This window comes from Anabrus simplex, chromosome X, assembly GCF_040414725.1.
Source record: "Anabrus simplex isolate iqAnaSimp1 chromosome X, ASM4041472v1, whole genome shotgun sequence".
NCBI lineage: Eukaryota > Metazoa > Arthropoda > Insecta > Orthoptera > Tettigoniidae > Anabrus > Anabrus simplex.
In genome coordinates, this window is record NC_090279.1 from 204,642,575 (window position 1) to 204,667,853 (window position 25,279).

General features: G+C 39.6%; 1 protein-coding gene across 1 annotated transcript in view; it reads left to right on the forward strand.

Annotated features, from left to right (window-relative positions):
* The first annotated feature begins 6,586 nt into the window (after positions 1-6,586).
* CCT6 (chaperonin containing TCP1 subunit 6) overlaps positions 6,587-25,279 on the forward strand; it is a 45,713-nt gene continuing 27,020 nt past the window's right edge. The window contains exons 1-4 of the mRNA XM_067159232.2: positions 6,587-6,794; positions 15,829-15,892; positions 15,973-16,107; positions 18,809-18,982. Of these exons, the coding sequence (XP_067015333.1) occupies positions 6,658-6,794; positions 15,829-15,892; positions 15,973-16,107; positions 18,809-18,982 (510 nt within the window). The 5' untranslated portion in view covers positions 6,587-6,657. The remainder of the gene's footprint in view (positions 6,795-15,828; positions 15,893-15,972; positions 16,108-18,808; positions 18,983-25,279) is intronic.

Genomic DNA, 25,279 nt, shown 5'->3' on the forward strand with positions numbered 1-25,279 from the left:
AAGCTTATAGAAAGCTATCTTTTGATAACGAAGATACCAGTTCCAATCGAACTGCGCGGTAAACTCCACAAGTGAATAAGAAAACCCATGCCTTCTTCGAGGTTCCATCATCAGCTTTGATGTAAAGAGGACCAGCAAAATCAACTCCAGTAACTTCAAAAATTCTTGCGTCACGCACTTTACTCTCAGGTAAAGGTGAAGGATGAGCTGCCAACTTCTTTGAACTATGACGTTTACAAATCATGCAGGATTTAATAACAGCTCTAATTGTTTGTCTACCTCCTAGAATCCAATACTGTTGCCTCAGAATTGACAAAAGCATCTGCGTACCAGTATGACAGTTGCTAAGATGGGCATCCATAATCAGTCGCTGAACGACTGGGTGATCAGCCTTTGGGAGCACAATGGGATGACAAAAGTCCCTGACATCATCCCGGTTTGATAGCTTGGTCATCAAACGAATCAATCCCTGTTCGTCAACAAACGGAAGTAAGCTCTTTAGTTTGGAATTGAAAACATCTATGAACACTTCCTCCTGCACCCACCGTAAAATCTTCCTTTCTGCCGTGACAAATTCCTCACTTGTCAGGTCACAATGTATGCGTTGAGCTTTGCTGATGTGACAGTTGGTCAGTAAGCGGAACATCCAGCCTACCATCCTTACAATTTTCTTGTACTGAGAAAAGTGTTGGTAATACCAATCTTTACCGATGTCTTCTGAATTACTTGATATCAATGAAACGACATTCTTCCTTCTCTCCGAATTTATCTCTTCCTCATTATAAGAAAAGTCAGTTTGTGGCCAGCAGTCTGGATTTTCTCTCAACCAACCAGTGCCTTCCCACCAACGGCATTGTATCAACTTCTTCACAGAACATCCGCGTGACGGAAGATCTGATGGGTTTTCTTTTCCAGGAACATGTCGCCATTCGCAACCAACTGACAGTTCTCGTATCTCTTTAATCCGGTTCATGACAAAAGCATCCCATGCTTCACTTCGCTGAATCCAAGCGAGAACAGTTGAAGCATCTGTCCAAAAAATTGCCTTAATATCGGGAATACAATAATCATTTACAATCGATGCATATAATCTCGTTGCCATTGAAGCTGCTAAAAGTTCTAACCTGGGAATGGTCAATCCCTTGCCTGATTTTCCAGTTGGTGCAACTCTTGACTTGGCAGCCACCAAGTGAACACTCACTTCACCCCCTTGCTCAACACGCAGGAATACAGCTGCTGCATATGATGTCTGACAGGCATCTGAAAAAATGTGAAGTGTCCAGGAGTCGTCTGGGCTGTTGCAGTTAGACAACCAACGAGGAATCTTGACTTGAACTAAAAGAGGAACTTCTTCAAGCCAACTCAAGAATTTCATTTTGATCTCTTCATTGACTTCTTCATCCCATGTCAAACCTTCTCTCCAAGTCTGTTGAAGCAACAATTTTGGTATTAATGCTACACTACAAGTGACACCCACCGGATCAAAAATTCTATGTGCAGCACTCAAAATAACTTTCTTTGTTATTTTCTCGAAGCTAATCGAAAGAAGGTTATCTATGTTGATTGCTAGGGAATCGTCAGACTTGTTCCATAGGACTCCTAACACATTGGTAGGTCCGGAAACATCATTACTTCCGGTCAACTCTCACCCTCGAAGACAAAATTGCCGTTCCCTCATGACACCTGAAGCTACATCAATAAACTGTTTAGCTTGTTCTTCATCGTCCAAACTGGCAAGGCAATTATCAACATAGAAGCTATGGGTAAGAAGTTCCACAAATGACTTGGGCCATGGTGACTTCCCTTTCTCACACAGTACTAATGTATTTTCAAGGTGAAGTTTGATGCATGATTCTAATAGAAAAGGACTTGGAGAGACTCCAAATACAACACGACAATGTCTGTATGTCTTGAGACTTCCATTTCTGTCTAACCACAAGAATCTCAAAAAAATTCTGTCTCTCTCACGAATGCTGATCTGGAGAAAAGCTCTTCTTATGTCTCCAACAACTCCCACCTTCTTCAGTCGGAAACGAGCCAACACGGAAGGTATTTTCTCAATTAAATTAGGGCCTTTCTCAAGACATTGATTGAGGCTGGGCTGTTTATCTTCTTTAGACGAGGCATCGAACACGGGGCGCACTGGTGTTGTTGATCCAGGTTTCACAACGTGACGATGAGGCAAATAGTGGCAATGAACATCCATTTCCTGAGGAGGCACTTCTTCTATCACCCCTTCCCTCAGCAAATCATCTAGTACTTCCTGATAAGCATCATAGTAACCTTCGGTCTTCAATCTCTTAACAGTAGACATCAGTCTCTTCAGTGATAATTGGTAATTATCAGGCAGTGGAGGATGGTTCTCAACCCATGGGAGGTGAACTTCAAACCGCTCTTCTTCATTGACTGATACTGTATCAAGGAAATGTTGCTGTGTAGTAGACTCAATCTCAGATCTGCTGCGTTTCTCAGATGGATAGCTAATCCCTAAAGTATCTAGAGTCCACAAATCTGTGATGGTGGCTTCTCTTGTTAGCATAGCAGTCACCACCATAGCCATACTTTCCTCATACCTATGTTCTGAAGGTACTTTGCCCATTAAAATCCATCCCAAACGAGTTTCCATGGCCACTAGTCCAGTACTTAGTACCTTGTGGCCTCCTGTAAACAATTTGCCTGCAACATCAGCTCCAATTAATATTTCTATTGGTCCATAAGATTCGATGTCACTCAAAACAATGTTCTGACTACTTAGTTCTTCAATCCAAGGACCTTGCTGTACTGAAGGTATGGCACCACAAATTCTTGTTTAGTCTAATGCTTCAAAGTGACAGTTGTAGCTACCATCCAGACTAGAGAGATAAATAGTGTACACACAATGATGGTATACTCCCGTGGTTGTGCCTCCAAATAGCGAGTGTTGGATATTTTCCTGTCTGCCAGTTTGATATCCCATTTCCGTGGCTGTACTCTTCAAAATGTAGGAACGTTGTGATGCTGAATCAATTAATGCTCTTACAGTCCGCTCAACTCCTTGACCCCGAACCTTGACAACTAGTGTTTGCATCAGCACCCCACAATGGTTCGACAAACTAGCTAAAGCTTCATCTTTCTGGACTTGCGCTCTAGAAGCCATCTTGTCTCCTGTTGAGTTCGGCCTCTCTACGGCTGAGTCTACCTGGGTTTGTGGCAACTTATCACACATAACCACAAAGTGTCCTCGACTACAAATGATGCACCTAGGCCTATTTCTACATTTCTTCGCTGGATGTCCGACCTTGAGACAAGAAAAACAGCATCTCTTAGTCTCAAGTGCAAGACGACGTTCTTGCAAAGTCATCTTCTGGGCCTTAATACAGTCTTGAGACTTGTGATTAGACGAACAAAAGACACACCCTGCTGTTTCTCTACCAGATGCAGTAAGGAGACCTGCTGCTGTGGGAATGTTCTCATTCGGATTAGTGGTGTAATTCAAGTTCTTTTCCTTCTTCTTTGGACCTCCCTTGACAGGTACCGAAGACAAAACACCAAACCCTGACATAGCCAAAGTAATCTTCTGTTCCTGTTCTACTTCACATCTAAGAAATTGCATCAAACTGTCTAAACGATTCTTGGAATTCACACTCTGGTCACCGATACTTGCCCCCCCCCCCTGGTTCAACAGCTGAATTTGAAGAAGACTGGCCAATGAGCGCGATTGAAGAAGTTCTCTCCCAAGTTCTTAGAATGTCCTCAGGCAAACATGACTCTACTAGTGGTAAAAGCATGGAATTACATTTGTCCGTTGTGACACCTAAGGTTCCTAGGGCTCCTATATGGCTCTGAAGCTTATCATAGAGGGATGATAAACACACCTTATTAGGGCTCATAGCATTCTGTAAGATTAAACTTAACAACTCCCTAATGTACACTTCTACCAGCAAATCATTCTTCCCATAGCGTGCTTTGAGACTTGATATTGCTTTAGAGTAATTTTCTCCGGTAGCAGGAAAGCTCTCAACTAAATCTCTTGCTCTGGATCCAGAAGTGGTGGCCTGTATGAGGTATTGGAATTTATCACTAGGGTCTAAAAGAGGGTCCTCATCAATTTTCTTAAATTGTGACCAGAAAGGAAGCCAATCTTTTAGTTCACCTCCGAACTTTTTCAATTCCAACAAAGGCAGTTTGTATGAACGCTTAACTTGGAGTGACGAGTTAGAATTAACTGATACTGCAGTAGCTTCTGAGTTCCGGTCTTCATTTAATAATTTCGTAACAACAGTCTTAACCTTATAAAATTTGAACTTATACTCGTCAGCCATACTGATTTCTTTGTCTAACTCGTCATCCCTAACCTCCACGTTCTCAATCATATTAGTGAAGATAAGAGTATCCATACCTGTTAATTCATGAAATTTTGTTTCTAATAGATCCATATGTGCACTAATACTTTCCGTATCTTTCTCCGGCATCTGTAGTAACGCGTCGAGCTCATTGTAGATCTTGGTTATTGATCGCCGTAATACCGCTCTTGATTTCTTTGTCACAGCTATATTCACTCCCATGCTTGAAATACTACGTATGAAACTGTTTATATGATTATATAACTGTCTAATATCCTGTCACGGTCGCCAAATGTTGGGAATGCACTTCGAAAACGATAAAACAAGGGTACAATTCCACAATAATCGAACACATTTATTTTAATACACATATATACATGGAAGCCATCTTGCGAACAACAAAAATGATACCAAACTAAAACTTGAAGTGTGTTTCTTTGCTTATTTCAAAGCTCTCGTAAACAAATCTCAGGAGTAACATGAATCAAAGAGGTTACACTAACTGATCTCACACAACAGGTGCATCTGAGAATCATTCTCTAGAATTCGATGGTGAATCTCAGGAAGTAACTCTAAATAAGTCAAGACAGGGACGACCACGGGAAAGTAGAGTTCCCTTTCACCAGGCATTAATACCTCTGTGGCGAAAAGGAAAACCTATCTCTGAAGCCAAACGAAGATACTTTGGTTCGCTGATGCACCTAATACCTGCAGATGCTAAACAATTTTACTAGAATCTTCAAGCAGATTCTGACAATGTGGATGTCGTGGATGGATTTAATGGAGATCCTTATATCGAGATTGAATGAACTGAGAGCAACAATCTTATTACCTGTCCAGTGATTTGTGTGTATTTATGGGAGAATATATCTATAATCACATTTTCTGTCTCAAGCAGAACAAAACTTACCTATAGGCTTAAAAATATCACGTCAATACTGTACTCTCAGAATATAATAGGCCTATCGTGAAGGAAAATCCTTTCAAAAATTGTATAGACTACAATGGCTCGTGTCTTACCATTTGTATTTGACCCAGATAAGTTGAAATTCCTCAAATCAATAAGTCGTTATAGCAACGACTTTAGAGAATAGCTTCCCTTCTAGAATTTCTCCATCTAAAACTTGAATAATATACCGGAGTTGTGACGCGGCTCGTGGTGGATCAAGCACTTAGCGGGCCTTTTCAGACAGGAGGAGATTCAGTTTTTAATCATGGTTGCCGCCACGTTATATTTTTTGAAGTTTTACTCACTAGATACTCAACAGTTAGGGGTTATTGGTGTAGCAATGTGATACATTATTCGCACTTGAGAAAAACCTTAAATTGCATCAGTAGACTAAGCGCCATTTCTTCAAGGAAACCTATGTAGTGCGAGTATAAAAATGTTGAAATTTGGTGGGAAGGTACAATCTATTATCCTACAACACCAGTAATACCATATTTAGCAAAATTTTGTTCGCTCGAATTTACAGAGAACCAAATTTAAACGCGATTATCTCGCAACCAACTTTTGGCGCTCGGTCTAGTGATGCATAACGGCATCCAATTATAGGTCACTGTGTGATTCAGGGTACCGTACCGCACACGGTGTTATGGCTGTTTTCCCACTTCTATATCTTGTTGCTCTCTGAGTTATTTCCAAGGTACCTGTGCCACACCATGCAAATATCGAAGGTACAGCGTTCTCTTTAAGTCTTCGTCTTTCGCCTAAAATTATTGAAATAGGTCATATTAACTTTTGAGAATGTACTACCTTATTATAAAGTTATTTCTTAATTAGTACTAATTGGTTTACTTACCAGTTTCAGTAATGACATAATCTTCAACTGTAAAATGTTTCAGCAGACTTTGATATTAGGAGTCATATTTTTATTACGTAGGTCCTGCCTACGAATCGCATGCAACCACTTTTTACGGAAAGCATCTTGCTTAGGAAATTGATGGTATGAATTCGGTCGACCTTGATTTTGGGGTATTGGGACACAGCAATAGTCAGGCATCACAATTTTATTGTTGTCTTTGTTGTCGTAACGATATATTAAATCTTTAACTTCAGCATTTAACTAGGTAACTTCCATTAAAAACACATACAAACAAATGACGATCGACAAGCGCATACCGGGTACTACACGTGAGACATCTAGCGGTAGTGTTTCAGTACATCCCTATTACGAGAAATTTTACATGAGTTTGGAAATGTTGGTACCAGGTTTCACTTTTATCCTCTTTGCCGAAGTCATCTGACCACACCTGGCTCCATCTGTCTAGTTTGGTGTGGTACTCATTCTCTTTGGTCTAGTAGTTTCGAATAATTGTTTTGTTGGGTGCTGAAATGGCTGCGATAAGTTTATTAAATCCTAAAGCTGAATTTGCCAGAGCGGCACAGGCTTTGGCTGTTAATATATCAGCAGCAAAAGGAATCCAGGATGTTATGAGAACTAATTTAGGTCCGAAAGGGACAATGAAAATGTAAGTAAACATGAAAGTCTCTTATTAGTACCTCCCAGAAGTCGGTGCCATGTGCTTCAATGACAGTGAATAAAATGGCATGTTTTACCTTTACAGTTAAAACATCCTTACTTCTTTTTAGGCAGTTTCGTGTATTTACAATATTTATGGTTTCGTGCACAAACGATCGTGGTGTAAATCTTCGTAGTCTATTATGTGTGGGAGTTGCTATCTCCCTTATATGGTCATGCTCTTACCGGGTGAAGAACCTTGCGGTTCAAGTAAATTTCAAATTCATTTTTGTAACTTGATAGCTGTGAGACTTTTTCATCAGCTTTTCACCAAGCAGTGGAAATTAGAGTTCAGTTCAATAGATGTGGAATTTGTGAAATGAGAATCGCGAGTTTGTGGTTAGGATTGGATTTTGAGGAGGTTCCTTGGCTATGATCGCGATATCTGCAGTCACTTAAAACTACAAAGTCATATAAGTGAAATGCTTAATCTGTCGAAATGGTTCTTTTTTATCTAATATTTTAACGTCACACTAACACATGGAATGTTTTCGGTGACGGAAGGATGGGTATGGGCTAAAATTGGGATAGTAGCGGACGTGGCCTTCATAATTAAAGTATAACCCCAGCATTTGGCTAGCGTGAAATTTGGAAAACAACGGGAAAGAAAATCCTAAGGGTTGCTGAGGGTGGGTTTTGAACCCACTATTTTCAGATTACAAGCTCACAGCTACACGATCCAATCCACACAACCAACTCGCTCGGCCGCAATGGGTTGATATATATTTTAAAGGACGTAATATCTTTCTCTCTGTCCATTTTTATTTTTGTTAAGTGGAGTCGAAACTATGTATGTACTGGGAAATTGAAAAAGGCAAACACTATAACTTACTTGGTTAAAATCCGGCTCCATGGCTAAATGGTTAGCTTGCTGGCCTTTGGTCACAGGGGTCCCAGGTTCGATTTCTCTCAGGGCCGGGAATTTTAGTCACCATTGGTTAATTGCGCTGGCACAGGGGCTGGGTGTATGTGTTAGTCTTCATCATTTCATCATCACAACGCGTAGGTCGCCTACGGGAGTCAAATCATAAGACCTGCATCTGGCGAGCCGAACGTGTCTTCGGACACTCCCGGCACAAAAAAAAAAAAAAAAAACCGCAATTTCATTTCACTTGGTTACACAATATTAAGCTGTTCGATGTATTTCATTCCAGAAGTTAAATGTAGTGGAAAGAGCAATTGACAGGATTGAGTAAAATGATCACTCTTACAGGTAGACAGGTTTTGTGATAACTTGACAAATATTTTGGTAAGCCTCGAACTAACTAAGTCCGTAGCAAAGGAATGTGAGGCATCCTAGGTCTCGGAAGTCTAATACCATTGGGGTCAGAGGAGAACAAGAATTGACCAAGGGCGGTTGGATAGGAAAGTGAGGTGCTTGAGTAAGGTTAGGTCTACAATATGTCCCAGATTCAAGAAGTGAAAAATTTTTCTGGCCAATTCAATAAGATTCTTTTAAAAGCCCCTGATTTGTTATTTTTACCCATTAGCTGTGTATAATGATACACTATTGAAATTAATTCAAACTCCCACCGTCAAGTAATCGCTTTCCTGCTGCTCTTGGAGTAATAATTCTCATGTTGAATAAGAGATATGTTAAAACTAAAGCTGATCCGCTTAGCATACCACTTTTGATTCTGTTTCCTCTTGCTTCGTGCACGTATTGGTGTGTGGATTCAATTATGTGCGGTTTGTCAGAGGATGGTACCAAGTTGAAATTACTCTTAAAATGTTTTTTTAAATTATTTTACAGTCAAAAACTTACAAATTTATGTACAAGGCAGTTTGAAGTAAACAAAAATATAACCTGTGTAATCTTCATATTACATATGCCCAGTGTTTTGCTTTGTCCTGTGCACTCAAAGTGGCTTTTAGGACATCAGCCTCTGTGCAAGATGTTGGGCACGGAGAGCCCTGAAGCACTTAAAACAGTAATCGCCACGAACATTGTAGCAGTCTTTCCCTGTGGTCAGTAGAATGCATCCACGGTATCCCCTGCTTCTTGCTGTTCGACGCGACTGAAACGGGATCCTCGGGCATCAACTGGAGAGCATGGGTTATTGATCATGCGGCCCCTACCCGAGTCTGACATTGCTTTTCCTCGGTCCACCCTCGTTCTGTTCCAACCACGACAGTACTATGCTCGGCACGGCTTTACTCCGAAATTGATAGTTATCAAAACGTGAGCATCGCCTTACCTCTGTTGCTCACACACTACTGTTATGAGAACAGCTGATGCAATATGACTGTGGCACACAACCTCGTAAAATGTAACACCGTACTCAGAAAAGCTGATGAATCACAAGTGAAAACAAATTCATAAAAACTTCATAGATGTTGTATGCACTTACTAACAGCATCCGATACTAAAACAAGAATACATTAAGAATAAAAAATAAATTACTCGCAGCTAATGGCTGTCACATAAAGGAGATTATGGCCTGCTAAGGGAACACTTCACTGGCCTCAGTGACATTCTTGCCTCTCGTCTTTCCTGAACTATACTAATCGGCATGTGAGGAAAGCAACGGGAAACTACCTCACTCCTCATTTTTCCCTAGTATGCCTCTTCAGTGACATCTAGGCTATCTATGACAGCTGTTGGTGGAGCTGTAGAGGCTCAAACCAGCCTTCGGGCTGAATACCCAACAACATACAATCGACACGTAAGGCTGTGTACTAAAAAGCAAATATTGCTGCTCTATTCTCTTTTTTTTTTTTGTAATGGTTCATCACTGCTGCTAACTTGAGTAGTTGCATATTAAAATCGCCAGGGTGAGCGAGTTGCCTGTGCGGTTAGGGGTGCGCAGCTGTGAGCTTGGATGTAGGAGATAGTGGGTTCGAACCCCACTGTCAGCAGCCCTAAAGATGGTTTTCCATTTTCATACCAGGCAAATTCTGGGGCTGACTTAAATTAAGGCCACAGCTGCTTCCTACCTACTCCTAGGCGTTTCCTATCCCATCGTCGCCATAAAACCCACCCCTGTGTCGGTGCGACGTAAAAAATATTCTAAAAACACCAGACGTTAACTATAACCTCTGTGTAAGCATCAATAATGGAGGTTCTCGTACCCAAGACCCCCTGTGGGTGGAAGACGCAGGTGAAGAATATACAGTGGTCTGCCAAATTATTATACTCAGAACAAGTATTTGCCTTTTTGAAGAGCAAAGCTGTTATATTTTGCATTGTTAGTTCTACAGCTTGTCTTTTCATGAGTTATTTATTCTTTGGAGACTGCTACATATATCAAGAAGTTGGCAAGTCCTGAAATAGTGTCGTGTCATTGTTGGTCAGCCTGGAACTTCAGCACTATTGGCGCGCAAGTTGTGTATTACAATTGTTCGTTGAGGTCCTATGGTTATTGTGGTCTATCTGTTCTCTTTTAATGTTTGTAATTACAAGTTACTTTTACAGTAAGGAATGCAGAGTACTTAGTAATAAGAAGCCGTGTGGAACAATGCATTAAATCCGTTGTTATTCTCCGTTTGGGGATTCTCACCTACAAATTGGGATGGGGAAGAGTTGTGACTTAAGCCTTCGTAAGAAAGCCACAATTTCTACATTATAGCCCTACTGTCAGTACAACCAATGGCAGATTGGATCAATCGTGGGGGTTTCACAGTCATCGGTGAGAGATATCGCCAAAAAAATAATGAAAACAAGCACACCTCTTGACTCATGCCGCAGAGGTTGGTGTGGAAGAAAAAGGATAACTTCGCCTAGAATAGGCAGAATAATTCACAATTATGCAACAAAAATTTGTCCGACATCTGCTAAAGTGTTAACCAATGAACTTTGGGATGCTGGGATTGCTTTATCACAAAGAACTTTAGAGCGGCATTTCAAAGAGATGGATCTGAAGTGCCGCCGCCCTTTAAAGAAACCAAAGTTGACAACTGCTATGAAACAAAACAGGCTTCAGTGGGCTAACGATCACAGAAATTGGTCAGAGGAAGATTGGAATGAGGTTTGTAAAATTGTACATGCAATGTACTCATGATATAAGATAATATTGATTAATACTCTATTACAATGGCATTGTATTTTTTAGGTTTGCTTCACAGATGAATCTTCGATACAGGTCCTTGATGATAAAACAGTTTGTTCGACGCTGCACCAACGAAAAGTTCAATGAAGACTGTGTTGTAGAACTGGTGAAACATTCTCTCTCCATAATGATAGGGTTCTTGATTAACAGCAAAGGTAATGGCCCTCCGTATATTGTTCAAGGCACAATGCGGAAGGATCAGTACGAGCTGGTGCTAAGGAACAAACTTTTGCCTCAAGTCTCAGAATGATTCCTGAAAAATGATGTTACCTCCATGCATGATTTAGCACCATGCCACAAGGCTAAATCGGTGACAGCATTCCTACAGAATAAAAAAATTAATGTATTGGACTGGCCAATCAACTCGCCTGACATGAATCCAATAGAAAATATTTGGAAGGCACTGAAAAAAGGAATTACTAAACAAGGTGTCATTACAAGCAAGAACATGCTCCTAGAAAGACTTAATGATGTTTGGATCAGCAAAAATATGGAGGAACAGGCAAGAAAATGCATTACAAGTAGCCAAGGAGGGTCTCTGCACTGATTGCAGCTAAGGATGGCTTCACAAAATACTAAACGTTTCATCATTACAAAGACAATTGTAGTTAAGAAACTGTTTTTTCTGTGGAAAATGGTAAACAGAATATGTGAAATACAAATTAAATAAAGAAAATGCATGAAATATTACCAGAAATATATTTATTTTGCCAAAATGTTGGCAAATCCATGTATTTTCAATCTGAGTATAATAATTTGGCAGACCACTGTACTCACGCTATCCCCTGCCTGTTGTAAGAGGCAACTAAAAGGGGCAATACACTCACGCTATCCCCTGCCTGTTGTAAGAGGCAACTAAAAGGGGCAATACACTCACGCTATCCCCTGCCTGTTGTAAGAGGCAACTAAAAGGGGCAAACAATGGATGATTGAATTAGAACCATGAAACTACTTGTTATTAGTAGCATCACATGGGGAACACCTTGGGGCACCTTTTCTTGCGAGTAGTACCACTATGTTAGGTACACAATAGGTTTGTGATTAGTAGCAGCAGAGAGTGGTTCACTCTGGATTTCCAGTACCTGTGATTAGTACCACTATATGTGGAAAATCACTGGCTAATGTTGCCTATGATTTATACCATTATGTGAGATGCACTGCAGGTCTGCGTTACGGCATAGCCCTAGTGTAGGCACTCCACTCACTCCGCTTGCTGTACACGGAAGCTCCGTGGCCGGTGATGCTCTTTTATTTTTAGTTCCCAGGATTGCCGATAGAAGCGTCCTGTACGATCTGTCAGCGATCTCTGAATTGTTGCCAACTGTTAAGGAAATGTCCAGCGGACTGTTGCAAAATTCGTTTTAGGTTACAACCACTAATTATTTTTTTTCTTGCCGTGTGGGCAGTATGCGCCGCTGCGATAGTTAAGAGCCTTTCGAAGGGAGTGTGGCCCCCGAAGGGGGCCACTGTTCTCATGACAGAGCTTGGCCTGGATTTGCAATGATAGGTTACAGCTACTAAATTACTAAAATTTGGTTTAGGCTACAACCACTAAATTACATTTTTTCTTGCCGTGCGGGCTGTATGCGCCGTGGCGATAGTTAAGAGCCTCTCGAAGGGAGTGTGGCCCCGAAGGGGGCCACTGTTCTCATGGCAGAACTTGGCCTGGATTGGCAGTGATAGGTCACAACTACTAAATTACATTTTTTCCTGCCGAGCGGGCATTATGCGCCGCGGCGATAGTTAAGAGCCCCTTGAAGGGAGTGTGGCCCCTTAAGGGGGCCACTGTTCTCATGACAGAGCTTGGCCTGGATTTGGAAAGATAGGTTACAACTACTAAATTACATATTTTTCTTGGTGTGTTTCTTGCTGCGTTTTTATTCTGCACGGGTTGGTAACGGAACCAGCCAGTTACGAATTATGGGAATGACGTCATATCGGCCAATGGCCGTGCTCGTAGCTGGCCGGCTAGTGGTGCATGGCGCGTGAAAACTTCTGTTCTGTTATAAAAGTAAACATACATTTTTAGGAGGGTTGGTGGGTCCCTGGCAGTGGTAATGAACACATCTCTCTTCTAAAAGGATTTTAAGGTACAAGTCATATTTTCTTCGCGAAGTTGGGTGTTATAGGCTATACTGGAGTGCCTAGGGTAGGGCACTACCCCGCAACTTGAGAAATGCCATGGTTCTACTTTACTAGCGATAAGTACCATTATGAGGGGTCGTTGACCTGGATTTTGAACCCCTTTAGATAACACGCATCACTGATTCAGGATTGTGCTTTGGAAGCAGTCCCTTGGTCAGTAATACAATAGTTTCTGAGAAGGTGAGGCATTGCGGTTCGGATCCATTGATTCTGTTAAATACATATTCATAGATTCATTCTTCATCACGTTTTGAATTCTGCTCAGTGGATGAATTTTGTACTTTTGAATTGTTATTGCATCTCATCTCATTTCGTACCTTTAGGGGCCGATGACCTGTATGTTAGCCCTCTTTAAACAACAAGCATCATAATCATTACCCTTACCCAAGTGAATGATTAAGCAAGGTATCCATAATTAAACAGTACATAAAATCTTGCACGTCACGAAATGAAAAAAGTGCCACATGTGAGATGAACAGTAACGGATGCACACGGATGTAAATAAAACCACATCTACAATGAACTATTAAACCTATAAGAAAAAAAATGCTAATTTTTATGACATCCTCCCCCTGTGGCCAACTAACAAATGTGCAAATTGTCAAAAAATTTATGAGAGCTGAGGAAGAAGTTATGTCGTCGCCATAAGACCTATCTGTGTCGGTGCGACGTAAAGCCACTAACAAAAGAAAAAAATAAAAGAAGTTATGATTACTCATCTCAGATCAAATTTTATATTTAATGATTACTTTTATGTGTTAGCCATACAGAACCAGCTGCAGATGTGAGCCTTGTCGGAGGGTAGAGATTATATAAATAATAAAATCTAGATGAAAATATTTGAACTGCAGGTTCCGTAGTTTACCATAGCATAGCGTTGCTAAACTGTAAACTATGCTATACTCTGCTGTACAAGAGAGATAAAGACTAGATACGACAATATGAAAAACACAAATTTTTGAACAAGATTCAAAAGATCACGAACCATACCAAATATAATACACGCCGAGTGATTTATCTTAAACACATGGTGAATGTACACAATCGTAGGCAAGGACACCCTGTGGGTGGGGGCAGTAGTATAACACCCATGGTACCCCCTGCCTGTCATAAGAGGCGACTAAAAGGGGCCCCAAGGGCTCGGAATTTTGGTAGGGCTGTTATGCCCAAGCTTGGGGCTATTCTGCTCACTGTGTTTAATGTCTCTTTCCCAAAGGCATGTGCCACAAATGAAGTTTTTCCTTCTGATGACTGAGCAGAATAGAAAGTTATGCCACAAAATCCACACGGTGTTTCTTCCTCATCTGTCGGACAGGCTGTAGGTCCCCATGATTTGTCTTACTCGTATCTTGGAAAGTTTTTTTAAAACAACTTTTCCTTCACTTCCCTTATTATATTTTAAATTTTGTTTTGCCCTTGCCTCTTTGAAGTTTGCATCTGATATCAGGTGCATGTTTTCTTGAGCTTTTACTCCCTTTTTTAATTTTTAGCTTTTTACTGAGCAGAAAGGAGACCTTTTTTCTCCTACTGATTGTAACTTAGGTGATTTTGGAGGTTGTGGAATATCACTTGTTGAACTAGTACCGGTAGTAATCTCAGAAATGTCTGGTTGAAAGTTCTCTGAATGTGAAAATGTGTGTTCAGGAATGGTCAAAGGATTGAACAGAAACATGCCTGTGCATTGGAAACCTTTGATAGCTTGTCTGACTGTTGCCCTTTTCTTCCTGCCAAGAGTTTCCCAGAATTTAATTTTTTTATAGCACTGCCTGAATTTGAGTGCATGTAGTATGTTGTCTCTTAGCAGTAGAATGATTTTATGGCCTTAAAAACTGTTCTGTCGAGAGGCTGTAGAGTGTGTGCTGTGCATGGTGGTGGGCATAGCAACTCAATTTCATTGTCCCAGCAGTAATCTAGACACTTCAGAGATGAATGGGAAGCATAACCATCCAGAACAAGCGGGCATCTAACTTGGTGGTCGATGTTTCTGAAAGTGGTGGAACCACTCAAGAAGTCCATCTTCATTGATGTACCCAGACTCGATCATGGCAACTTGTGAATAGCGGAGAAGTTCTTTATACATATCCCTGAATCTTACACCCTTGAAGTCTGGCTCCATGGCTAAATGGTTAGCGTACTAGTCTTTGGTCAAGGGGGTCCCGGGTTTGATTCCTGCTTGGGTCTGGGATTTTAAACTTCCTTTAGTTTATTCGTATGGCTCTGGGGCTGGGTGTTTGTGCGCCTTCAGCATTAGGCTTCATTTTAGGTAGTGCCCCATCCTTACATACGTGCAGGTAGTCTACACGGCATCAACTCTACCTGTAGCAGACCTCTCTGGAGTCACACCATTATTATTACAACCTTGAAAATAACAAATGGTGGAATGAAGACACTACTCGGATTGCAGCAAGCAATCATCGCATTTTACACCTCTCTACACCAGTTACTGTAATGAACTCTCTAGTGTCTTTTGTTATAACAATTTTTGTTGGAGCTTTGTTAAGGGGTAGTTCCGATTTATCCATGTTGAAAATTAGATGCAGACTGTCTTTAATGTTTAGTTCTGTACAAATCTTGATACAGAGGAAAATAATTGTCTCCTGATTCTGTTGTTCAGTCCAATTATTGAGACAAAATTAGGCTGAAGAAAGCGCACACAAAAATTCACTAAACGTTGTATTTACATTTTAATTTCTGTTACGTCTGATGTAATTGATTATAACTAGGCCAAATTCAAGTTCTCAAAAATAATAGGCTACCTTCTAGTACAGTGATAGTCATTATTGATTTCAGGTTGGTCTCTGGTGCTGGTGACATTAAAATAACCAAAGATGGCAACGTCCTGCTTCACGAGATGGTGAGTGCCTTTGAGAGGGAAAGAGAGCCTTGTGAATATTTTGTTACTAGCAAAATCCTTACTGGTCATTTAAATTTCAGCAAATCCAACATCCTACAGCCTCGCTCATCGCTCGAGCCTCTACTGCTCAGGACGACATGACAGGAGATGGCACGACCTCGACTGTACTGGTCATTGGTGAGCTGCTTAAGCAAGCTGACCTGTACATTGCTGAGGTGAGTACGTGAACTTTTACCTAGAGAGTGGATATGATAGTTTACTTGTAGACCCTCATTAAAGCCTTTCAACTTGTATTTTGAATGTCATAGTACTGATGCAGGTTCTATGGCTGAGATAATCTTCTCTGCCAACGTCTCTGTTCCTTTGTTTATCTTGCCTTCTGTGATCGGTTGTGTATCAGGCTTTGCTTGTCATTTCAGAAGTTGTGACCAAACTAGGCTACATTCTGTTTCAAAATAATTTCACAGTATAAAGCTTCTTCCCTTCCTGTACATTTCAATGGACTTGTCCACTGCACATGTTTACATTCACTGCACCCCCTTCCATCATCAGTGATTTAGTGGAAAGCTTTGTAAACCTGGTCATTTCCACCACACAACTACTGGCATTGCATCATGACGTTCGTTGTCTGAGATTTTTGTGTCTATAGAAGTGTTTTGTGAGTTTCATGGTATGTTTCTCGTGAATAATACAATATGTTTTTCTAAAAAAAAAAGTGGTATTTAGTTTAATGGATATGTTTTTCTGTAATAATACAATGTTTTTGCTAAAAAACTGGTATTTAGTTTAATGGATATGTTTTTCTGTAATAATACAATTTGTTTTGTTTGAAAAACTTGTATTTTGTTTCATGGATATAGTTTTACTTAAAAATACAAAGTGTTTTGCAAGACAATTGGTAATTTGTTTCATGGATATATATTTCATTAATAATAAAATTTGTTTTGCTATAAAAACTGGTATTTTCTTTCCTTAAAACATTGACGACCGGTGCAGACCGGATATTTCGAGCCTCCTAGAAAGAAATTACACTGCTGCACTCAAACTACTGCAACTATTCAAGAAATCAGCCTCAAACTTGGAACATGTACACACTAGGTTGTTTCGTAGTCTGTACGTTGTGAGACTTTTCAAAGCAATACCATTTGTGGCTCCATTCAAGTGTTTCTAAGCACAGTGTAGATGAATGCCGTATTTTTGCCATTCGTATTCTCTTTGTTTTCAGGTATTCAGGGATTTCTCTTTACTGCTATTCCCCGTTTAGTGTTAGCCGTTAATTATTAGGAATATCTAATTCACTGTCACTCGGTACCTATTATAACTGGTCTGTACATAATTAGCGATAGCCGTCGGCAACTGAATACGCAGTGCCATGTTGACATCTGTACGGGTGCTCCATGGAACAGCTTTACATATCCAGGATTTTTTTTTTAAATATATGAAGGTTTATTTTTTTTATTTTTTTTTTAATTTTTTTTTTTTTTTTTTTTTTTTTTTTTTTTTTTTTTTTTTTGCAATTTGCAGGAAAGAGCTAAGAGTGGGAAGGAAGCGTCCGTGGCCTTAATTAAGGTGTAAAAATCGGAAACCACAGAAAACCATCTTCAGGGCTGCCGATAATGGGGTTCGAACCCACTATCTCCCGAATACTGGATACTGACTGCACGTAAGCGACTGCAGCTATCGAGCTCAGTACATGAAGGTTTAAAGAAAGAAAGATGCAGCAATAATTTATATTCCATAACTATACCGTTTGAGACTCAAAATCTCGCCCGCAATTTCATCAGTAATCAAGAAAATACAAGGTGCATAAGTGAGAATTCTCGTAACCCGTCATCTACTGTCGGCTGAGAAAGTACAAGAATTCTCAGGGCTCATCACCCATGTGGCACATCAGATAATGAATCTGCATATAAATGTTGAAATGGTTTTTCTTCATATAGGGTACGCTGCCATGGGTGCGCCGTGCCATCTTGTGCAATGATTCTCAGCGCGTAAGAACACCCGTGTGTATACAAAGTTTCCATGGCTACAAAGATCGTGCAATAAAAAAATACATTGACACTAAAATCTACAATGTCTCTACTCCATGACATGATTGAAAATAGTTAAAATATGGCCAACAGATAGCACAGCAAGCTACAAACGATGCCCATGCATAAAAACTGAGATCTCCGGGGACCGTCAACAATCGCTGGCCGCAGTACTGCGGAGATCTCTGGGGCTGGTCGTCAATGTGTTAATACAATGTGTTTTGCTGCAAAAACTGATATTTTATACTTTCTGGTTGAATTGACCGTGGGCGACCCATTACTGTCCGCGAAACTTTTAGTGATACTTCGGTTCCCTAGTGCTGAATCGGTAGATCTTGGTTATCTTCGAGATTCGTACTGGCAACCTCTGACACAAAAAATATGAATAGATTATGCATCGCTGTGAGACATCTGGCGGTTAATGGCAACACTTAAAATAGTGTTATTTACACAGCAAGGTCAAAATGTAGGTTAAACTTGAACATGAGTAAAAAATCAAGGTACATCACAGGAACAACCTAGAACTCCTACACGAAAACAACGGTTTAGAAAATGCATATCGATCGATCATACTATAGATTCAATTCAGATTTCATTTTCATTCAGTTGGCAGTGTTACTGGAACCGTTGTAGCTCCCTCCTTACTCCTCATCCTGTAAAACAAAGTGTCACTAAAAGTTTCGCAGATAGTACACAACTCATTTGAAGCAACCCCTCGTGGGTTAAGGATATGATTGACAGCGAGATCTAATAAATTTCTTTCTAGTGTGTTGCAGGTTGCATGGCATTAAGGACAGGCTCTTTTGTTGACACCTTATTAAGTCTGCTTTTAAAATTGTGGAATGTTATGTTTTTCTTTAACCTTGATTTAATATATCTATCACAGGGACTGCATCCTCGTGTCTTAGCTGAGGGATTCGATAAGGCTCGTGTGAAGACGTTGGAACTACTTGAGAAAATGAAGGTTCCAATTGAGCCAAGCCGGGAGAATCTCCTGAATGTGGCCCGCACTGCTCTGCGTACAAAGGTGCACCAACAGTTGGCAGACATCCTTACTGAGGTGAGTAGTTTATCACGATTATGTGACAAGAAATCAAAGAAGTTTGAGAGAAAAACTTGTTCAAGGAGAGTAAATGTGATCTCTGAGCTTTGGGACGATAGTTATTTTATCTGATTTTTCAGAGAACCTAGAGAAATTGCTGAATGGTACAGACTTAGTTTCGGAGGAAAACACGATGGAAACAAATCTAAAACAAAAGTCGGGTAATGCAGGAAACTTTGGATTAGAAAATTAAGTTGAAAGCTTTTAATGTGGGGTGGATTTAAATGGTTGGTCTTTCCTTTCATGTAATGTAATATTTATAGGGGCACCTGTTTCTTGCATAGTGTGAAATCTTGAAATTTTTATGAAATTTTACAAATTTGGCTCAAAATGTAAAACTATAATTGACAAAATTATCCAGAATCACTCTGTGTTCCAAGAAGCGTAATGAAAGATGATTTAGAAAATGATGAAATCTCTCATCTAAATCAATTCCCATTCTACAATAACTTTCAACATCAGAATATCTTGAACCATACACAGTGTTTAGGGATCTAGTTGGTAGTTCATGTAGAGAAGTTGGTATCGGTGCATTTGCCATTCTTCTTTCCCCGAAATCAGAATGTGGGCAATAGTGAAAACTGCAGTGAAAGCTTTATAGATCCCAGTCAGTAATGTTGATAGTGAGAGGTCATTTTCAATGTATTGTAATATTTTTCACAGAAGAGAACAGCTCTGACTTCCAGCAATGTGGAACTCATGGTATCAGTGTCTTTTCCAGACCGATATATATATATATTATGTATGTAGGCTATGCCCAGTGTTTTCTTCAGCAGAAGCTTAACTCTCATGTTTCTTGTACATATGTAAAAATAGCATATGTTTTACTACAAATATCCTATCAATTAGCTTTTGGTTTAACATTTATTGCTGAAATTTGAAAATAAAATAGTGAAATTGACAAAATAAAATACAAATAGCAAAAATATACCGAAATAATTTTCTAAATATGATGAAATTAGGCAAAACTTTTCACCAAAAACAAGTGCCTCTTATTATTTAACTTTACTAGTTACTGTTATGTGTAATTTTGTACTAAAAGGCAGTTCACAACCATGATGATTTGTATACCGTTAATTAGATGTTTTGTCATTCCCTTCTAAGATCATGATTACTATACCACTAGAAAGGAAAGACCTATGAGAGGGATAATGCTTTCAGGGGAACAGCTTGGGAAGATAGTTTCAGGTACCTGGGAAGTATCATAGAGGAAGGTGGAAGAAATAAGGAAATAATAGAGCATAGAAGACAAACAGGAGCATTTCTGAAAAGTGCCAGAAGCCTGGTTTGGAGCAAGGATATTCCTCAGAATTAAGAGTGATATGCAGGATGTACTATGTACCTATTCTGACGTATGCAAGAGAGCTGTGACTAGGATACAGGCAAGCGAAATGAAATGTCTGAGAAGCAGGATAGGAGTGACAAGAATGTGGATAACATGAGAAATGAGAAGGTAAGAGAAATAGTAAAAGTAGAGGCAACTAGACTTAGATTGTATGGGCAGATTTCGATCCTTCCACTATTCCTCTTCTAGTACTTTTTTGCTATCAACTCCTCTATTTGCAATACAGTCCACAACAGAGCTCCTCCATCTCATTCTAGGCTGTCCCCTAGGTCTCTTTGCAGTCTCCGTGTGTTCTCTTTGGTATTCTCTCTCCTGACATTCTCATCATGTGTCCAAACCATTTTAGCTTTGCTATATCAATCTCTTCTTGAAGTTTACACACTCCCACATTTCTCCTTATGTCCTCATTTTGTATTCTATCTCGCCTTGTCTTTCCTTGTATGTTCCTCAAGAATCTATTTCTGCTGCTTGCATCTTATTTTGGTTGCGGTTAATCAACGTCCAGGCTGCTGAAGCATAGGTCAGTATAGGTTTATAATAGGATGAGTATAAAACCTTCTTGCACTTCATTGGCACATCTTTGTTCCATACAATGTCTTTCACACACTGGTAGAAACTTGTGGACTGCTCTATTCTTAAATCAATTTCTCCATCCAAATTTCCATCTTGTGACATCACACTGCCCAAATATTTAAAAATTTTCACTACTTCAAGAGGTTCATTTCCTATTTTTATCACTTCTCTGGATTTTCTGTTACCTCTCCTCGTGATCAAAGTCTTGCTTTTCATACTACTAATCTTCATTCCAAAATTTCTTATCTCCTCATTCCATAAATCAACTTGTGTCTGTACTTCCTCTTCATTATCTCCCCAAATTACAATGTCATCAGCAAAGAACGAGAGACTTTACGTGCTCCCCATCATCATCTCCTTATATTATGTAGAATTCTATTCATGATGATAATGAAGAGTAAGGGAGGCAATACACTTCCCTATCTTAAGCCTGTCTCAACTCTGAACCATTCATTTTGACCCACTTTGGTTCTAACACAGCCTTCACCATTTTGATACAATGCTATTACCAACTGCTTTTTTCATTCCCAATCTGTGCCTCTGTCAATCTTTTCCATACCAAATTCCTTGGGACACTGTCATATGCCTTTTCAATATCTAGAAACGTTACTAACTTGTCCTTTCCATATTCCCAATACCTTTCCATCATTTGACGCAATGTAAATATTGGGTCAAATATGGACCTGCCTCTTCTGAATCCATACTGGTATTCTGCCACTTTTCCCCTCTACTCTGTCTCTTATTCGTTTATCCAAGATTCTTTCAAGGATCTTAGCTGTATGAGGTATCAGTGTCACTCCTCTGAAATGTGTACACTGCTTCCTGTCTCCTTTCTTGAAAATTGGTATAATGACCCCCTTTCGTCCACTCTTTTGGAACATTCTTTTCTCTTCATATCACTGAAGAATCTATACAACCACTGTAGACCAACTGCTCCTGCTGCTATTATAATTTCTATGGTGTCCTCGTCAGTTCCAGCTGCCTTGCCTCGTTTCATTCTTTTAGCGGCCCACTCAATCTCTGCCATGGACACCTCATTTTCCTTATCTTCCATCTGCACTAAATATGGTTCTTAGATTTCTCCTTGTACTGGGGTATTTTGCATGTTGTAAAACTGTTCAAAGTATTTTCCCCACCTCTGCAATATATCCTGCTTCTGTGTCATCACTTCCTCCTGTTCATTTTTAAGGAAGTTAGCACCTTCACCTGGGGTTTTCTTCTTTTTTACTCACTGAAATAAGATCTTTTTGCTTCTGGTTGTATCTTCTTGCAGAGATTCAGTGAATTTTTGCCAGCATTTCTGTTTCTTTGCTATTTACCATAATTATTTTTCTTTGTAGGACGTTTCACCTGTAGGCCTAGGCATATATTGATAATGGAGAAGGTTTAATACATGAGATTGAACTGTATGATGGTATTTTTTTTATTCAGTACCTAAAAAATTTTTACTTTGAGTTGTGTTTAGAAAGATAGGATCATCACTTGTTACAGAGAAGCTAACTGCTAAGGATTTTCTTTCATTTTTACTGTTTTCTGACATATGCTATACCAATATGGAAGTGGCTCTGATTATTATGGATTATTATGGAGCACAATTTCCTCTTCTGCCTTGAATCATCCTTAGGAAGCATAAAACACTTCTTAATGTCCCATAACCAAAATTAATAGAAATAAATATTTGAGAATTTTAACATTTCTTTAATGCTAAATGCGGGTTTTGCCCTATTGTGAATGACGTTAAATCGAATATGAAATAGCTTGTATGGAATCATTTTCAGAAGTGGAAATTTCTCCCGTTAAATGCGGGTTTATGTTAAAATGAGGTCACGCAAAATCGGGGTTATACTGTATATCTTTTTAAAAATTCAGTTGTAAACAAGCAATAATTAGCTTCAAGTTAATTTTTCATTAATGGTGAATCAACACCTTTATGATATGGAAGTCCTAAATTAATGTTATATGAATAGATTTGGCCATTTTTTAATTCATTATTAAAAGTAACATCAAAACTGAAACACTGACCAGAATTTTAATAGAAACATCCTCATAAATAAAACAAGAGTTTTGTCAGTATTTCAATAAGAATTTTTAAAAATTTATGTATCAGTTGACCAGAGTAAGAAGGAAGTGGGGTTTTTCAATATTGTTCATGTATTTTTGCATGTCACCAGAAAATGGCTGAATAGATTGCAGGAGAAGGCACTAGTCTGGCCTATAGATATTCATGCTGGGTTAAATAGTAATAGTCAGAATGAATTTTTAAATATTTCTGTTAATACTGTTCTATCGATAAATGCTACATTAAAAATTGTAAAAAAATGAAAGTACCGATTTTATGCACAGTACAGATTAATCCTACGACAAATAGTAAATAGGTTACCAGTCTCGATAATGTTCCAGAGCAGGTTGTCGGGGAAGTTATCTTGCCGAGTGGAACAGGTTCTAGTCTGAATATTGGTGGTGAGGAACTGGGGAGTTAGAATACTGTTTTCTTTATCTTGCCATTCCTCTGAATCATACTTAGGTGTTCTGATAACTACTGGTACTTGGCAGACTGGTCCATCATAGTATTCCAGCTATTTGATCTGTTCTTTGAAGATGCTGATAAAAATGGGGAGTTTACAGCCATGAATCAGATTACTTTCCTCTATTTACTAAGCCACCAACATGGTTGACCTGCCATGGACAGGCATGATAGCTAGTAAGGTGATAAATGGAACTATACCAAGACGCTAAGGGCCGGTTTAATCAACGTGGGTTAAACCTTAACCCCGAGTTGTACAGTTTTAACTAACTCTGAATTTGACTATTCATTCTGTTTCATCAAGGAGGGTTAATTTTAACTCTAGGTTAATGCTGGATTTATTGTTAACCCCTCCTTTCACCTGGGATAAACTGTTAACTCAAGGTTAAAAGCAAAATGGCCACCATAAACCATGTGTTTGTTGCAGAGTTACTTTATTTAGATTTGTTAAATGGTGTTCCTAACGGAAATAGCCTATAATAAGATGGAACGAATTTCAAAATCTGAGGAACAATTTCTAAAGATGCATAGACTATCAAAAACCATCGCCTGTAAAATCGTCAATGAAATTCGCGAGAGGTTAGAATACACATCTACCGAGCTCGATAGCTGTAGTGACTTAAGTGCGGCCAGTATCCAATATTCGGGAGATAGTAGGTTCGAACCCCACTGTCGGCAGTCCTGAAGATGGTTTTCCGTGGTTTCCCATTTTCACACCAGGCAAATGCTGGGGCTGTACCTCAATTAAGGCCACGGCTGCTTCCTTCCTACTCCTGGCCCTTTCCTGTCCCATCGTCGCCAAAAGACCTATCTGTGTCGGGGCGACGTAAAGCAACTAGCAAAAAAAAAAAAAATACACAACTGACTGAAACAGGCCTCTCTCTCCTATGCTAAAGGAGGTATTGATTGCATTAAGGTTTTCTACCACAGGGTTATTTCATATAATGGTCGGAGACGACAAGTGTTATTATTCTGTCAGTTGTCAAGTAATCAGTGATCCTAACTTCAAAATTCGTTACATAGTTACAAGATGGCCTGTAACGTGGGGGCGACACTATTAAATTCCCCTGTTATTTTTTTCCCATGTGTCCTCCTTTTCTTTTAATTTTACACCATCAGTCTTCTTGCATTCTATATTGCTTTGGCTCTTGGTGGCTAATTCAGTAAGGTCATGTTTTTTCTAAAACAGAAAAATTCGTGCCCCTATTTCTGTTCTGAACTTCCATTTTTCGATCACTGCAATCAGTTCTATCACAATCACGAAAGAATATCTACCATACTGAGGAAGAAAACAAAATACTGCACAAGAAATAAACAAAATAACTGCTCGAGTGTGTTAATTATCCTAGACCCCCTGTGGGTGGAGGACCTAGTGAAGAATACACCCATGGCATCCCCTGCCTGTCGTAAGAGGCACTAAAAGGGGCGACCAAGGGATGATTGAATTAGAACCATGAAACTACTTGTTAGTACCATCACGTGGGGGAAAACCATGGGTCGCATTTACTTGCGAGGAGTACCGCTATGTTAGGTACACAATAGGTTTGTGATTGGTAGCAGTAGTGGTTGGGTCACTATGGGTTTACATTACCCATGATTAGTACCACTATATGCGGAACACCACGGGCTTAAGTTGCCTGTGATTAGTACCGCTATATGAGAGACTGTGGGTCTGCGTTTCCTGTGATTAGTACCCACTATGTGAGGAACACCACGGGATAGTACGAGTTCCTGTGATTAGTACACCTATCTGAGGAACACCATGGGTTCGTGTTGCCTACGAGTGGTGCCATTATGTGAGAAACACCATAGG